Here is a 15,898-nt window from a genome sequence, read left to right on the forward strand (position 1 = left end):
GTCAATGGATGTCAACCATAGGGGCGCAGTCAACTGCACACGACGTCACGATTCTCACAACCCGTTCGAGGACGAGATGCACAACGATGATGAAAAATCCGATATGTTAGTACATTGCAAACCAGAGCAGATTGTCCGCCTCATGATCGAACTATTCCCCGCACATAGCCCCCAACATGTACAACTGAGCGGAATGAGAAACGGAAACTACAGTCTTACACTGTTTGACCCGACGCCTCAAGCCCGCTGGTACACAATTACAAATATACGCAAAATATTCGACGTATGGATGTCAGTTCGTAACAAGCGAAGTGGCGATAGATACATCCTACGCGTCCTAGGGAAGTCGGAGAGGATGCATTACGAAGTAACCACCCTCATGTATGTAGCACGTAGACTCCAATACGCCGTACCAAACCTGGTGGCATACAGTAAGACGACAGACAATGCGCTGGGAGGAGCGTATATGCTACAAGAGCGGCTCCCGGGTCAACCACTGCATGAGCTATGGTCCGAGTTGAATACTAAGCAACGACAGAGTGCGATACGGTGCCTGGCCCGCGTGTTCAAAGACATACATGAAGTAACCAACACATGTGCAGGTGTAATCAGTATTCTGAACACCGCCCACGATATAAAAGTCGACCTCATCCGCGTCGAACCCTTTCCCATCTCTCCCCATCCCACAGCAACACTAGCCACTCCACAAACACCCCGCGACCTCCTCCTCTCACTGTGTGAACAACAACGCGGCTATGCTATCGCAAGAGGGGGCCCAACGTTCCCCCACATCTGGCACGGCTTCACTATTATGATCAACAAAATGCACGCCCTGGGCCTCCTCCCAGACGACCAACCCTTCCACCTGCACAACCCCTCTCTCTCGCCGCACACCCTCCTCCTCACCATCGTTGACGACTCCACTGTCAGTGTGTCCGGCATCCTCTCCTGGAGCGACGCTGTCTTTGCGCCGAAATTCGTAAGCACACTTGCGCCCTGGGATGCAGCGGTGCGGTTTTGGGATGTAATTGCGGCAGATGCAGAGGAGCGCGAGCTGCTGCGGTATATGCTCAACTTTTACGATATAGTGGGAGGGGATTATGGGAGGGGGGAAGAAAGGCGGGAGTATGTTCTCGCGAGGCGGATGTGGAGGGTTTTGGTGGAGGGGGTGCGCTCGGGCGGGGATGTGGGTGTTGCTGAGGGGGTGTTGAGGGAGTTTGAAGGGTTGCTTCCGATGAGGGATTGAGATCTGCGTGAACAGTGTGAGAGTGAAGTCGTGGGTAGAGTTGGTAGGATTGAAGGGCGAATACGGTGTTGTGTAGGTGTACAAACTTTGATTAGGAACGTAGAAAGCTTTTGTCAGTTAATCATATAGGTCGCTGTGGATCAGTTTCCATCAACGGGAGCAAGGTATGGCGTGCTAAGCGACTGAGATGTCAAATCTCAGTAAGTTATTGAATAGTATCATACTAAGCCTATTCCTGCGCCGCAACACCTATAATTCCGATAGACGAAATGCCATCTAGTTTTGCGGTCTAAAGCTCCCACGGCCTACCAGTGTATTCACGTAGAGGTTCAAGGCCTAATTTAACAAGAGTATCTTCGGGAGATGAAGGCTCGACGCTAGAAGAATATGGACTTGGTGGTGACGGGTATGCGGACATGGTCGAGTCGGCTTCAGGTTCCTAAGCCGCCGCCGTCTTTTGTGCGTTGACAGAGTACTGTGCCAGAAACTCGGGGTCGTTTTCAAACTCTTCTTTAACCTGGTTGTAATCAGTATCTGTTCACCTTGCATGATGAGAGGGAGGCGTACGATGTCAAGCCCACCAACTAGCTCCCCATCAACCCACACCTGCGGGAACGTTGGCCATTCGGCGAACTCCTTGAGTCCCTGTCTGACCTCGTCGTCTGCTAGGATGTTAAAGAAACCATATCTTATGCCATTTTCGCGCAATACGGCTACTGTCTGCCGACTGAACCCGCACTGCGGTGCGCTCGGTGTGCCCTTCATGAACAGCATGACCGGTGCGGCCTTGACCAGCTCTCCAAGCCTCTTGAACAGCTCGTCCGTATTTGTCTGCTGCTCCCCGTCTCGTAGTTCGCCTGAGCTGTACTGCGGTGCTGTCTTCTGGTCTTGCGCACTCGGCGCGTAGCTGGCCAGGTCCTTCGCGCCTGCACCGTTTGTGCCGTTCTCTACTGGAGGCCGCGTGACTGATTGTGCTGGAGGTAGACTCGATTGCGCATTGCCGTTTGGCGAGCCAGCGTGCTTTTCTACGGCAGCCCTGACCTTTGCGGTGGCTGAGCCAGAGATGGTCTCTAATGTGTTGCCGGCTTTCTGGATGACGACGTAGGGGACTGCTGTGACATCGTACTGCTCAGAGATTTCGGGCAGTTCTTCGGCGTTGAGAGAGAGGAAGACGATGGGCGCGTTATCGGAGTATGTGCCGGCGAGCGTCGAGAGGAACTGGTTCATTTGCTCGCATGGCTTGGCCCATGGCGCGTAGAAGTTGATGACAGCGAGTGTGGACGACGGGAGGGCGGCGATGGTCGAGTTGAACGCGGACTCTTCGGTGACTTCTCTGACGGTCGCCATGGTGGTGAGAGTGGCGTGAGTATCGGTGGGAGCAGAGTACTCGGGAAAAGACTGGTGATTATGATGATGCGATGAAATGGTTGGGCGCAACTCTGACGTGCTTTGCCCCGCCGATACGCGGAAATGCAACACCCCGCCGCCTCTTCGATTGCAACGCCAAGCCGTTATCACGTGTTTGACGGAGTGGGTCGGCGCGAAAGCCTCCGGATCGCCGAGAGCTGTCGAAAAAAAGTTCCATGGTCGCGCCAAGAGTTCGACATCGCATTCACCTCCGACCAGCAGCATCATGTTGAAGACAGTGTACGTTGCGCAGCCACGGCATTCGTATATGAATCAAGACGGCTGACAGCTTCTGCAGAAAACCCAAGAATGCTCGCGCCAAGCGCGCAATGGAGAAGCGCGAGCCGCAGCAGACTGAGAACCCAAAGACGACCCTCTTCGTCACCGGCCAGAGGACGTCGCAGATTCTCAAACTCGCCATCGCGGACCTGAGCACCCTCAAGCGACCCTTTGTCGAGAAGTTCACAAAGAAGAACGACATCCATCCCTTCGACGATGCCTCTTGTACGCCTCCAACCCACTCGACACCTCATAAGCTTTGACACAGCTACTAACGACAGCTTAGCCTTCGAGTTCTTCTCTCTGAAGAACGATACCTCGCTCATCGCCTTCTCCCTGCACTCGAAAAAGCGCCCGCATTGCCTGACCCTCGCGCGTACCTTCTCCCACAAGATGCTCGACATGCTCGAACTCTACATCAACCCCGACACCTTCCGTAACCTGCAACAGTTCAAGAACAAGAAGCCCTCGATCGGTTTGAAGCCTCTTGTCGCTTTCCACGGCACTGTCTTCGAGGACCCAAATCAGACCAAGTACACGCTGGCCAAGAGTCTGCTTCTGGATATGCTCCGTGGCCAGGACACCGATGAAGTCGACGTCGAAGGTCTCCAATATCTCATCAGTATCAGCGCCCAAGAACCGACCGACGCTATTCCAACTCCAGAGATCAAACTCCGCTGCTATCTCCTCCGCACAAAACGCTCAGGACAAAAGCTCCCACGCATCGAAGTCGAAGAGATGGGCCCCAGGATCGATTTCAGGCTCGGCCGCGAGCAGTTCCCCGATCCCGATGTCTTGAAGGAAGCCCTCAAGAAGCCCAGAGGCATGGAGACTAGGACGAAGAAGAACATCGATACAGACAACATGGGTGATAAGACGGGCAGGATCCACGTCGGTAAGCAGGATCTCGGCAACATGCAGACGAGGAAGATGAAGGGTCTCAAGAGGGCACGGGGTGAGAGGGATGATGAGGAGGTTGGTGTAGAGGATGTCGAGGGGGATAACGAGGCAACGCTGAAGAAGATCAAGGTTTAGCGCAAAGCCGGGAGGTTGAGATGAGACTGAGCGAGACGAAAACTTGCATGGGCGGCGTTAAGGCATCTTGGGAGTTAGTTGGGTCTATACCACTTCGCAGGCAAAAGGGCGTCTGAAAAGCGCTTGACAATAACGATGTTTGTTGTATCTACACCCTACATGCGATCTCGTGATTTCCAAGACATGCAATGCGTATCGTGCCTCCAGCAACGCCGTGTTCAACCGTACATCCTGTGACAAACAATCTCAATCATCATCACCCGCCTCATCCACCTCTAACCACTTCGCCCGACATTTGACTGCCGCACTCCGAACTTCTCTCTTCCGATCATCCAGCGCAGCTGTGAGTCTCTTGACAACCTGCCTCCTGTATGGCAGTACATTCTCCTGCCTAAACTTCTCCGGCACCAGTGTCAAGCACTTCAACGCCGCAACACGAACCTTTGGCGGAGTCGCTACGTCCTTGTCTTTCCCGCCTGTAGAACTGGCGAGTAGTCGTGTGATGAGGCTACCCGTGTGTTCTTCCAGACTCTTTGGTTTCTCGACGAGGGTCGAGGTGAGGATTTCGATCGCAGCTTCTTTGACGACATCAACCCCCTTCAAATCAAGCGATTGAAGGAGCAACGTGACCAGCTGGTCGACCTCTTCGACAACGATGTCAAACGGCATCCATCTCAGCGCGCCACTCAGCGCAATTAGGTAGTTGGGCTTGGTCTCTGCACTTGCTTCCTTAAACGCTTGCGTGATAGCAGGGATCAATAGCGCGAAACTCTTCTGCTTGTGCAATCCTGAGATCTGGCAATGATTCGCCTTGGTAAGCAACTCATCTGGTTGCAACAGTGTAGTAAAGCCGTACGCCACTGTGATGCCGTATTGTGGATGTGAGAGTAAGGACAGCAATGTCGGGTACAGGGTATTGAGTACCGGGCTGCTACGGAGTACAATGCCTTTGAGGCAGGCAAATATGACGCGTATCCGCAGTGGGTCGAGTTTCTCAGGGTTGAAAATGTCCAAGTTCGAAACCAGCGGGTCCATGCATGTCCTGAGAGCGGAGGCAGAGTAATACTTGTTGATGACGAGCGACATTTGGCGGAGGGAGGCCGAGCGGACAGGCAAAGAAAGGAACGGTTGTTGAGCGTAATCTGCAAGAGAGGAGACGAGGAGTTGAAGTTCGCAAGGAAGGGTAGTCTCTTTCCGGAAGGAAGCGAGGAGGTGTGTAGAAACGATCATAGTTTTGTGCGCTTCTGATGCTGGGCTTGTACTAAAAGGAGGCAGCTCGGTTTGCGGGGTACCACGGAAGAGTGTGTACAGTTCTGCAGCAACCTCATTTTGCTGTTCCATAGACTGAGACCTCACGATGAGGTTGCATATGCGTCCTACAAGGTCGAGCGTCGTTTCATCATCAAATGCTGGATGAGATGCATCGGAGCTCGACGTGTGTTGTAGGAGGGGAAACGCGATGTCTTTGTAGTAAGACGAGACCTCTGCGCTTTGCGAAAGTTTACTCTCCCCTTTGTTGAGCGCATACAACATAGCCGAGAGTAACGCAGTGATATAAGACTGGGAAGCGCCTTCCTTTACTGCTGTGCTGAACTTGTTCTTCAGTCGTAATATGACAGTGTCAAAAACTTTGTCCTCGCCCGCAAGTTTTGCAAAGGCTTCTAGTGTTGGTAAGTAGTCTTTCGAATCTTGTTTGTCAGAATCAGGAAGCTGCGCCAGGAACGCTGGGAATGCCTTCTCGACCACGACCTCGGGTTTCTGATGAGCGACCTCAACAATGCCGTTGATTGCTGCCTCTTTAACTTCGTCTTTGCCATATGACCCCTCATGTATGACAATAGCGTGCAAAAGCTGAATGATTTTGCCAACATCTTCGTCGCTTAACAATTGTCGAGTCTTCGACAGTTGAAGCAAACCATCGAGGCAGACCAAGCGAAACGAAACCTCTTTATTCGGGGCGGTCTCAAGCCCGCTCGACATAACTTCTAGAGCTTGATCGCGGAATTGGGCCAAAGCATTGTTTCCCGCTTGATCTCCAGCGGGACCAATCGACCGCCAGTCACCATAGACATCGATATTTGCACGAATTAGCTGAGCTAGAACCTCGAGAAGCCCTCGTCGCTTGGCCATAGTGTCCGCCGTTTGGAATAAGAGAAAGAGTGTTGGGAGAACTCCAGCCAAGAGGATGTTAGTAACATCGGATGACACATCGGCTATCTTGTGTAATATGCGTGCCGCTGCTTGTGACTGTTTAGTTGGCGCGTCTTCGAGATGCTCGTTGCATTCCTTGATTATGGGTTTAAGGTAAGCGTTCAACGGTCCGCTGCCTGATTGTGAAAGCGTTCTCGCGATTGCGGCAAGACCTGTCAACGCCTCTTCAGCAAGGTCTTCCTCCTGCACATTGAGTATTTCGAATTTCAAAGCGTCCCAAAGAGTTATTGAGTAAATCGCGATTGTTCGAGGCCCGTACTCGTTTACAGATGCAGTGATTGTTTGAAGCACATCCCGTTTCGTATTCATGGAAGTAGAGTCGAGCTTGTCCAACAGCGCCGGGAAGGCATACGGCGCAAAGTCTGGCGTAGAGGCAATGCAGTCTCTAAGCCTGTCTTTCAAATCTTGTGCAGTGATGCCGTAGGGATCGTCAGGCGGCGGTCGGAATGTGATCGGGAAGTAATTGAATACAGCATCGAAAAGGTCCTAAAGTGGTCAGCTATCGACAGGTCCCCAGATTTGGGGGAAAGAGGACGTACCTGTGTATCTGCGCCAACATTCCACTCCGTCATTGGCACTTTCAGTATAGAAAAGACGACCATCAAATTCCGCGGATCTTTTTCGCCGTCAAAATACGATATGAACCGCGACATGAAACCTGGTGTGAACTTATGGTGACTGCGCAGCACTTCGCGGTATTTTGCCATCAATGTATCAATCAACCGTAGAACGCCATACCGTTCGCTCTGCTGCTTGTACTGTCGCAGAGGATGGGTGTTGTTCAGTAACGCTTCCACGATACCGACAACTCTGTCGTCGTCCCATTTACCGAGCTCTTCCAATGCCAGCAGCGCCTTCGCGCAGGATCCTAGACCTTCCTTGTCATCTGTTCGGGAGAGTATGTAGTCGCAGAGCAGGCTTCCTACACGTCCGTCAGCCTGCCAAACTTGCGCGTTGTCCGAAGCTTTCGATTTGTCGTCTCGTTGAAGGTCGTGTGTGTGGCGGGTCCACGGTAGAACCCGAAGGACTGGGATGTGCGAAGTGGGTGTGAACTCGCAAGGCAGGGGCACATACGCTGCTGGAGAGACAGCACTTTTTGCGGAGTCGAGGCCAGAACCTCTGCGAGGTACGATATGGCTGCACCATGAGTTAGCTCGGTCAGATATAATTGCGTTTCACGCCTACTTTTGGATCGAATTGCGCCATCTTCGCTGTTGAAGTACTCTCCCAGCTCAGTTATGATGTCGATAAGCTTCAAATTGCCCTCTTTCAGTCCTGCACTCTATCAGCCTTCATCCCACCGTGCCCCTCCAATCGGCTAGCATACGCGTCGCGCTTCGTTGGGCTGTCGCTGTCGCCTCCTTCCTGTTCCTGTCATGGTCCAGCAGATATTGCTGAATATCTGACATTATCAAGACGCGTTATAGGAGTAAGAGGGTTATGTGGAGGTGACTTCCTACTCGGAATGGAAAGTCGCAGATACGCGATGACGTTTGTATTGCTAGGGAGCTGATTGGCGAGGACACAGTTCATCGGTCCATGAAAATACCTCGGCTGTCCATGCCAAGCACTTAAAGTAGCTAGCAATACTCTAGCCTATACACTAGTTAAAGTAATTCTAGACGTTTTCAGAACACATTTTACACTGTTAAAAAAAAGATAAAATTAAATAGATTCTTCTAACTCTAACCTTAACAAACCCTAACCTTAATCTAACCCTAACCTCCAATAAACCCTAACCTTAATCTAACTCTAATTATCCTTACTTCTGTAGAGATATCTTTAGAATATATTTTAAAGATATTTTAAATACTTTTAGAACTTGTTCCTAACTTGTTTTACAGCTATCTAAGTCTAAAGTAATTTAATAAGTTAAACTTATTTAGAACATGTTTCGCTTAAGTTCATCTGTCCATGCTAGTAGCCTTGGCGGGTGGCAATTGCCTGTCTACGTTAGTCTATGGACAGCCGAGGTATCTCCATGGACCGATGAACTGTGTCCTCCTGATTGGCCGATGTCGCATGGTGGGGCAGAAAAAGTTAGAATCGCAGAAGTGCGGCAGTTGCGGGAGAGGAGCGGTGGTGAAACAGAAACTGAATGATTTTATAAGGAGAGAAAGAGCGCGTGATTCGACACGTCCAACGCTCACGTCTTCTCGTAACTCTTGACCCCAGGGCTGTCAGTTCATCTTCTTTCCACTGCTTGTAACGAGCATCGTCCCCGCCATGGCCGACGAGAAACCCAACTGCAAAGTTATCCTCGCGAACAATATCGCCAAAAGTGTTCTCGAAGAGATCCGCGATGGTCTGAAGAGCATTGGACGCAAGCCATTACTTGTTGGCTTCCTGTCGAGCGCGGATCCTGCCGCAAGGGTCTACGCAGAATGGACGGGCAAGACGTGCACTGAAAAGTGAGCATGTTTTACTAATCCACTACAAGTTCTTGCTGCTGGGATGTTGTGGAAAAAACAGACATGCGGCTGACGAGCGTAGTGGCTTCGCCTTTGACCTGCGAGAAGTCGATCGCGAACTCCTCGAAGACTCCCTCATCGACGCGAACAACGACCCTGCCGTCGATGGCATCATTGTCTACTACCCGATCTTCGGCAACCGACAAGACCAGTACTTGCAGCAGATTGTCTCCATTGACAAAGATGTTGAAGGGCTCTCTCACCGCTACATCTTCAACATGTATCAGAACATCCGCTTCCTCGATCCCGCGAGCACCAAGAAGAGCATTTTACCCTGCACCCCACTCGCTGTCATCAAGATCTTGGAATACCTACGAGTCTACAACATGATCTTGCCATATGGAAACAGGCTGCACGGGCGCACCATTACCGTTATCAACAGGAGCGAGGTTGTTGGGCGGCCTTTGGCAGCGCTATTGGCAAACGACGGCGCGTGTGTGTACAGTGTGGATATCGCTGATGTGCAGCAGTTTACAAGGGGTGAGGGTTTGCGTAAGAGGAGACATGAGGTCGTCGAGAAGCCTGGCTGGACACTCGAAAACTGCTTGCCCATCAGCGACGTGGTCATCAGCGGCGTGCCCGGCGACAAGTACAAGGTGCCCTTGGAAAAGATGAGGGATGGTGCAGTGTGCATCAACTTCTCGAGCGAAAGGAACTTCACTCCTGAAGTCAAGGAGAAGGCGTCGATATACGTTCCTGCCATTGGCAAGGTCACAATCGCGGTTCTGCTGAGAAACTTGCTGGTAAGCATGCGACTTTCATTGAAACTTGCACTTAGCTTAACATATTCCAGCGTCTCGCACAGAACAAGATCGATGCGGCAGCACAAGGGTCGGGCAGTACTTCATCTGAAGACAAGCATGACCCCACAACTGCGTAAGAGTCCAGCGCCTCCTCATATTATCTTTCGCTGGAAAACTTTGATACCCTTTAGAAGGCGGCACTGCCAAATGAACCATGTTGCTTGCTTGAGCGGATGTATCGCTCTTCATGTCGTCCCATCACTCTTACTTGAAATGTGTGCGTCACCATAGGAACACTGAGTTCGGCCTTTTCTATCCAATCTCTAATTTCCAGTTTACGATCTATCCAACCGAGGGGCAGAGTCAAAAAAAGTGTCACCAATCGCAATTTCCGACAGAGGTTTCTTTTTGGAAGCACAACACTCGAACATCGCTAGAGTCAGTCCAACAGCCACCACCACTTGCTCATGAACACAATCATGCTCTTCAACTTCTTTTCTAAGTTCAGATCGAGAACCCATGCTCGAGAGGCTGTCACCAACACCGAGCTCCAACATCTTGTGTCAGCTTTTAGCCCCAATTCTTCAAGGCCGAGCACGCCAACGTCCAGCGCATATTCATCAACTTGTGCTACACGAGAGCGAAGGAATGATGCCATAAGCGAACTCTACTTCTGGGCCGTCAACGAACTTGAGGGTCAGATATACGAATATAGACGTCCAGGGGCATTTGTCACTACACTGTTGCCCCTCACTCAAATTGAGGTGGAATACAGCGTGCTCGCGGTCTCCACCACAATAGACGCGAAGCGCTTCGCCGAGAAATTCATACTGAGACGGGACCTTGCTGCCCGAGGAATAATTCAGACTTCCCAAGAAAAATACGACAACGACGTGGATGCTTCGAGCGTTGAGGGCCCTAGTGTTATCAGTATCTATGTCAGACTGGTCGGCACGCTCATCTTCGGTCTTTGCATCGTATTGTTCGGTCTAGACAGTCCTCTGTACTGGATGAGCATCCTCCTCATATTCGGCCTCTGCAAAGTACTCGCCATCAACGATTTACGAGGAAGAATCTGGTCTTGCCTCAAATTGTCCAAGGTTTCGAAATGGTTAGATCTCGATAAGAGTTCAACCGTTCGCTACAGCGCCCGGTTTATGCAATATACTCAGGCTTCCTTATTCGGCATGTTCGACGACGAATATTGCCTTCTGATCATGGTCGGTGCGTCTAATTTGGTCTTCTTCATGCTGGTGCCGAGTCCGATATCGAGCCAATTTGTTCTGGCGGCGCTTTCCCTCTACGCTACGTTGAGTTTGGTGAGAACGATTGTTGGGAGGAAGAAGTCAATAAGAGAACAAAAGCATTCGCTAAAGGCAAAAGCTGAAGAGTTGGAAACGGACAAGATGGTAATGCAGATGCATGCAGAAGAATACTGGGAGGACTATTGGGAGGACTACGAGTATTACTTTGGCAGTTCAGTGAACGAGATGGAGGTATGAGAGTAGCGTATCCTGTTGAGATGCGGAATGTTTTTTGACGTTGTTTGATGTGTTAAGATGTGAGTGTATTCGACAGACCATATGCTGTCTATATTATTATAGATATCGGCCATTGCGTCTTGGTCCTCCAAGCCTCCTACACCTGAACATTAAATTGAATTTCCGACACCTCTTGAAGATTCCCCATCAAAAAGTTACTTGCGAATAAATACGAATAAGATGCGGAGATACAATTGCATTCGTAAAGTCAATACACTGGCTTATCTTCACCATAGCCCAATGAAAGGTTGTTATGCGACGGCGACCAGGAAACTAGTCTCGCCCTCCTTTCTCTCGGTCCTTGCCATCCTACTCAACTCATCGCCCACAGCTAGTCTCAACCTCTCCGCCGTCGCGGGGCTGTCCAATCCCCACCCCACGTTGCTCGCCTTATTCATCTCTCTTGCGGCCTTCACCGCCTCTCTCAACGCAAAGAATACTGTACTACCCATGAACAGCGGCGGCTCCCCGATACCCTTACTACTCTGGACACTTCTTAAGTGGTTCCAAGACAGGGGTTTGCCTTCGTTATCGTTGCGTAGGAGAGAGGCGTTGAAGATCTGCGGGATATCGCTAAAGCCTGGAATCTTGTAGGTGCCAGGTCCGCGAGTAAAGAGTTGGCCATCTCGTGTCCAGAGAGTCTCTTCCATAGTGAAGAGACCTTGGCCTTGGACGAAGGCGCCTTCAATCTGACCGTAGTCTATGGCGGGATTTATGGAGTTACCCACATCCTGATACGTAGTTAGCTTTCCAGTTTTGATTCAATCTGAGACATAGGGCTTACCATCATAATGTCCGTTCTCAGAACAGTGTGATCTCCCGTGAGAAGATCAACTTCTACCTCCGAGCAGCAAGCACCCTGTGTCCAGTAATAGTACATAGGTTTAACAGTTTCGAGATTTGTATCACCCCATGTATATCCAACTTTGGGCATCTTCCAGAACCCATTGGCAGCGAGGTTGACACGATCCAAGTACGCGGCATGCGCGAGATCTTTGAGTGGTGCATCGGGACCCAGTTTCTCACGATACGGCTTCAACCGCTCGTTGATCTGGTCGCACGCATTCTTCACCGCCATGCCATTCAGATCTGAGCCAGAAGATGCAGCGGTAGGCGAAGCGTTTGCAATCTGGTATGTTTGGCTGTCTTGCGTGTAAATCGCGTCGAGCGGAGTTCCAAGCTCTTGCGCAGCGATCTGGCACATCTTCGTGTACAGACCTTGACCCATTTCTGTCCCGCCATGATGCAATAGCACACTGCCGTCATGATAAATCTTGATATACGCCCCAGCTTGATTGAGATGCAGGGCGGTGGCAAAACTTAGCCCGAATTTGGAAGGGATGAGGGAGATGCCGCGCTTTTTCCAACGATTGTTGGTGTTGAAATCTGCGACAGCTTTCTTCCTGTTGTCGTAGTCGGCGGATTTATTGAGTTGTTGGAGTAGCATAGGGACATGCCAATCTTCATCGATTTTCTGGAAAAAAGGCGTGTGTTCACCAGGCGTATACAAGTTCCTCCATCGCAACTCATCCACATCCATGCCCAGTCCATCGGCAACGTGGTACATGATAGTTTCGGAAAAGTACATTCCTTGCGGCGCGCCAAAACCTCTATACGCGGTATTGCTGTGTATGTTGGTCTTGCAGACATGACCTCGCAAGAAAACGTTCGGGCATTCGTACGAGTTATCGAAGTGCGTGAGACATCTGTCCATAACCGCCCCACTCATATCCTGAGAGAAGCCGCCGTTATTATAGACGTCGGCCTCAAGAGCGAGCAATTTGCCCTCATTCGTGACTCCGACTTTCCAGCGTGCTTGGAATGGATGTCGCTGACCACTCAGTAGCATATCTTCATCGCGGGTGAGCATGATCCGAACCGGTCTCTTTTCTTTCCTGGCGGCGACAGCGGTGTAGACAGCAAACGGAACACTGCGAGACTCTTTGCCCCCGAATCCTCCTCCCATACGTTTGACGCGGGCATTGATGCGGTTGCTAGGTACACCCAGGACTGAGCTTACAAACTCCTGCGTCTCCATAGTGTTCTGTGTTGAAGACCAAACCTCCATGGCACCATCCTCGCCTGATGGCACAGATAGTGCAGCATTGGTTTCCAGGTAAAAGTGTTCTTGACCGCCCATTCTGGTGACACCTTCGAAGATCTTATCACACTGTGCGAAAGCTTCTTCCATTTTGTCGTCAATCGCCAGTCCTTTCCTCAAAAACTTTCCATGTGCGAAGAAAGAATCTGCTGCGATAGCTTCGTCGATAGTCAAGATGGGTGGCAGAACCTCGTATTCGATCTTGACAGCCTTTGCAGCCATCTGAGCCTCGAGCGCAGTTTCAGCATATACCATACCAATGACTTGTCCGTGAGATAGCACTTTGTCCTCCGCAAAGAAAGGTTCGTCTTTCCTGATTGAGCCCCAGATATTCACGCCCTCGCGAATACTATTCCGATCGATATACCCAACTACCCCAGGTAGCTTGAGCGCTGGTTCATAGTCGGTGCTAAGAATATTCGCATGTGCCTTGCTTGACATGACCAAACCACCAAATAGCTCTCGGTCAAGACGTGGCATATCGTCAAGATACTCTGCTTCACCGGTACACTGCTTCAAAGCTGATAGGTGGGCAATTTGCTTGCCAACGATGCGTTGTTCGTAGGGATTATAATCGTCACGAGTACCTCCAGAGATGGCACGATGAATTTCGTCTACAGCCTGATCATCAACGTTGCCGAGACCAAACTCTGCGGCAGATTCGTGCCAGAAGCGAAAAAACAATGAAAGGGTCAGAGTCTTCCTGTAGGTCGGCATCCCACCTGGGACAGTGTATGGGAGGTCGTAATCCTCGAGTAAAGCGGTGAGAGCAGCGTCCAGAGTTTCTGAATGAAACCATCGCCTGCCGATGAGAGCTTTCTGAGTCTTGGGCGAATCTTTCGTGGTTGGTGCCATACCGCCATATGCTAAACAAACGTCTTCAACCACACCATCTGAGTCGAGCCTTACGCGAAATGCGGCTGTGACAATGGCGATATCATCGTCTTTTCTTTTGGCTTGCTTGTACGCCTTCAGAACTTCTCTTGAATTGTGGGGAGGAAGAGGTATACGAATGCGGCAGAGAGTAGCATCAGCAGGGAGGTTCGTCGTTCGGTAAGCAACAAAGAAGCTTGACATCGGGAGATCGATTTTGCCATCTTTCTTGTTGACAGCCTCGAGGGTCGCACCTGCTGCTAGCAGAACAGGATTCGCGTCGGAAATCGGCGATGCTGTGGCGATGTTGCCTGCCAGAGACGCAACATTTCGAATCTGACGGCCAGCAAAGTATCGAAGCTGTTTACGTAGAGCTTCAAGTACCATGGCGCGCTTGCCCAACTTGGCGTAGACTTCCTTGCAAATTGCCTCCAGTTCAGTCAGCGGAGTGTTTGCAGCAATGACAAGTTCCTCGGCAGTGTCGAGCTCTGCATCTGACGGGAGCTTGGTGTGTTTCAACTCCGCGATGTCTGACACGTATACAGAGACAGCGAACTCGGAATTGTTGAACCGTACTTCGATCTGCACCTCACTGGCGCCACCAACAAGCTTCGCGGATGGATAAGCATGTTTCAGCTCAACCAACTGCTCTAGCTTGGTTGGTCTAAACCAGATCTTCTTCTCGTTACCGAAACACAATGGCTGCTGCTCGTACTTCCAGAGTGCCGGTGGGAAAATGAGCTCTGTATCTGGGACGTACTCCTTGAGCTCTATCCTAGGTATTCCTTTCTCTGAAGATGCTATGGAGGTGTCGAGCGACGTCGAAGTCTTGGTCCCAACAAGTGCATCACGCTCTTTGCTCTTTATAGGTTTTGCGTAAGTTGCTCCGCTAACACTAGGGTCCTGGTTTGATTGACTTTTGGCATTGATAATTGCAACGATGTGTTCATCGTCCGAACTTATGGCCGGCTCTGTCATCTCTGTCAGGGGTGAGGACGCATCTGACTTGCTATCATTCGAACTACTGTCAGACGTCGTATCTCGACAGCAACCGCCTGGCCGTCCACAAGAGATCTTCGAAAGACCTACACAACCACTGCTCTTCATATGGTGGATTTCTTTCTCGAACTTTTCAGAATCCGCGACAACTCGCTCGTCTTCCTCAGCTAGCTGGCCCTTCAAGTCTTCTGTGACGAATGTCTTCGCAGCGTTCAAAATAGGTTTGTACCCCGTACACCGGCAAAGGTTCCCATCTAAATGGCCTTCCATCTCAATTTCACGTGCACTCAAATGGAACTTCTTCGTCTCGGGATTGTAAGAATTCCTGATCACCGCGTATAGACTCATCACAATACCTGGAGTACAGAAGCCGCATTGACTCCCATGCAGCTTCGCTATCCTTTCTTGTAGAGGGTGTGGCCTGTCAACGTTGCCAAGCCCCTCAATGGTGATGACATGTTTGCCGTCGACTCCCACCAGGGGAAAGAGACAAGCGTTCACAGACAGATGCTTGATCCTTCTCTTCTCTGATTTTACTTGTAGCACTACCGTGCAGCTGCCACAGCCGCCACTTCCACACCCCAACTTGGTTCCTTTGAGATTGGGCTGCGCACGTATGTAATCTAATAGAGTCCAAGTCGGATTTGGATTGCTGATAATAGTTCTCCTCCCGTTGATGTAGCAGATTATGTCTGGAGTTGTGTATGTTGTTGCAATAAGTGGCGTAAGTGCTTCGCTGGCGGATAGTGATCGGTACGGTCGGCCCGTTGCCGCGGACGAGGGAGGAATGGGGAGAGACATGACAGGCGTCGGACTAAGTATAGAAATGTCGTCTCGGAAATGATCGAATCGAAACAAGCTGCTACTCCTGCAAGAAACAAATCTAGTTGAGATATGAAAACGACTCTTCAGCGATATTTACAGTTGTTCGATGTAATACCGCCGCTCGTTGGAGTAAGCATACCAACCCCGCATCTTCCCCACTCTTGCCT

The 15,898-nt window shown here is 50.7% G+C and overlaps 7 protein-coding genes across 7 annotated transcripts; 4 read left to right on the top strand and 3 right to left on the bottom strand.

Annotated features, from left to right (window-relative positions):
* Positions 1-100: 100 nt before the first annotated feature.
* Positions 101-1,246, top strand: P153DRAFT_333867 (uncharacterized protein; the record flags this gene model as incomplete). Its single annotated transcript, XM_033665582.1, has 1 exon — positions 101-1,246. The coding sequence occupies one exon, from the start codon at positions 104-106 to the stop codon at positions 1,244-1,246; it is 1,143 nt and encodes a 380-aa protein (XP_033527401.1).
* Positions 1,247-1,685: 439 nt separating this feature from the next.
* Positions 1,686-2,593, bottom strand: P153DRAFT_283348 (monothiol glutaredoxin-4; the record flags this gene model as incomplete). The annotated part of the gene is made up of 2 exons (XM_033663257.1): positions 1,686-1,763; positions 1,814-2,593. The coding sequence occupies 2 exons, from the start codon at positions 2,591-2,593 to the stop codon at positions 1,686-1,688; spliced, it is 858 nt and encodes a 285-aa protein (XP_033527402.1).
* Positions 2,594-2,846: 253 nt separating this feature from the next.
* On the top strand, positions 2,847-4,154 carry P153DRAFT_309943 (ribosome biogenesis protein-like protein RPF2). The gene is made up of 3 exons (XM_033664756.1): positions 2,847-2,893; positions 2,952-3,157; positions 3,219-4,154. The coding sequence occupies exons 1-3, from the start codon at positions 2,880-2,882 to the stop codon at positions 3,965-3,967; spliced, it is 969 nt and encodes a 322-aa protein (XP_033527403.1). The 5' UTR covers positions 2,847-2,879; the 3' UTR covers positions 3,968-4,154.
* A 24-nt stretch (positions 4,155-4,178) lies between these two features.
* On the bottom strand, positions 4,179-7,659 carry P153DRAFT_333875 (ARM repeat-containing protein). The gene is made up of 5 exons (XM_033665583.1): positions 7,506-7,659; positions 7,364-7,453; positions 7,253-7,315; positions 6,718-7,100; positions 4,179-6,664 (listed from the first exon to the last, which is right to left on the bottom strand). Exons 1-5 carry the CDS (start codon positions 7,585-7,587, stop codon positions 4,214-4,216), a joined length of 3,069 nt encoding a protein of 1,022 aa, XP_033527404.1. The 5' UTR covers positions 7,588-7,659; the 3' UTR covers positions 4,179-4,213.
* A 745-nt stretch (positions 7,660-8,404) lies between these two features.
* P153DRAFT_373646 (NAD(P)-binding protein) lies at positions 8,405-9,529 on the top strand (the record flags this gene model as incomplete). Its single annotated transcript, XM_033669467.1, has 3 exons — positions 8,405-8,589; positions 8,672-9,392; positions 9,443-9,529. The coding sequence occupies 3 exons, from the start codon at positions 8,405-8,407 to the stop codon at positions 9,527-9,529; spliced, it is 993 nt and encodes a 330-aa protein (XP_033527405.1).
* Positions 9,530-9,694: 165 nt separating this feature from the next.
* Positions 9,695-11,004, top strand: P153DRAFT_178267 (uncharacterized protein). Its single transcript, XM_033662347.1, has one exon. The coding sequence runs from the start codon at positions 9,860-9,862 to the stop codon at positions 10,892-10,894; it is 1,035 nt and encodes a 344-aa protein (XP_033527406.1). The 5' UTR covers positions 9,695-9,859; the 3' UTR covers positions 10,895-11,004.
* A 35-nt stretch (positions 11,005-11,039) lies between these two features.
* Positions 11,040-15,820, bottom strand: P153DRAFT_178276 (xanthine dehydrogenase/oxidase). The gene is made up of 2 exons (XM_033662348.1): positions 11,718-15,820; positions 11,040-11,664 (listed from the first exon to the last, which is right to left on the bottom strand). Exons 1-2 carry the CDS (start codon positions 15,705-15,707, stop codon positions 11,185-11,187), a joined length of 4,470 nt encoding a protein of 1,489 aa, XP_033527407.1. The 5' UTR covers positions 15,708-15,820; the 3' UTR covers positions 11,040-11,184.
* Positions 15,821-15,898: the final 78 nt, after the last annotated feature.

Source organism: Dothidotthia symphoricarpi (genome assembly GCF_010015815.1).
Source record: "Dothidotthia symphoricarpi CBS 119687 unplaced genomic scaffold P153scaffold_4, whole genome shotgun sequence".
NCBI lineage: Eukaryota > Fungi > Ascomycota > Dothideomycetes > Pleosporales > Dothidotthiaceae > Dothidotthia > Dothidotthia symphoricarpi.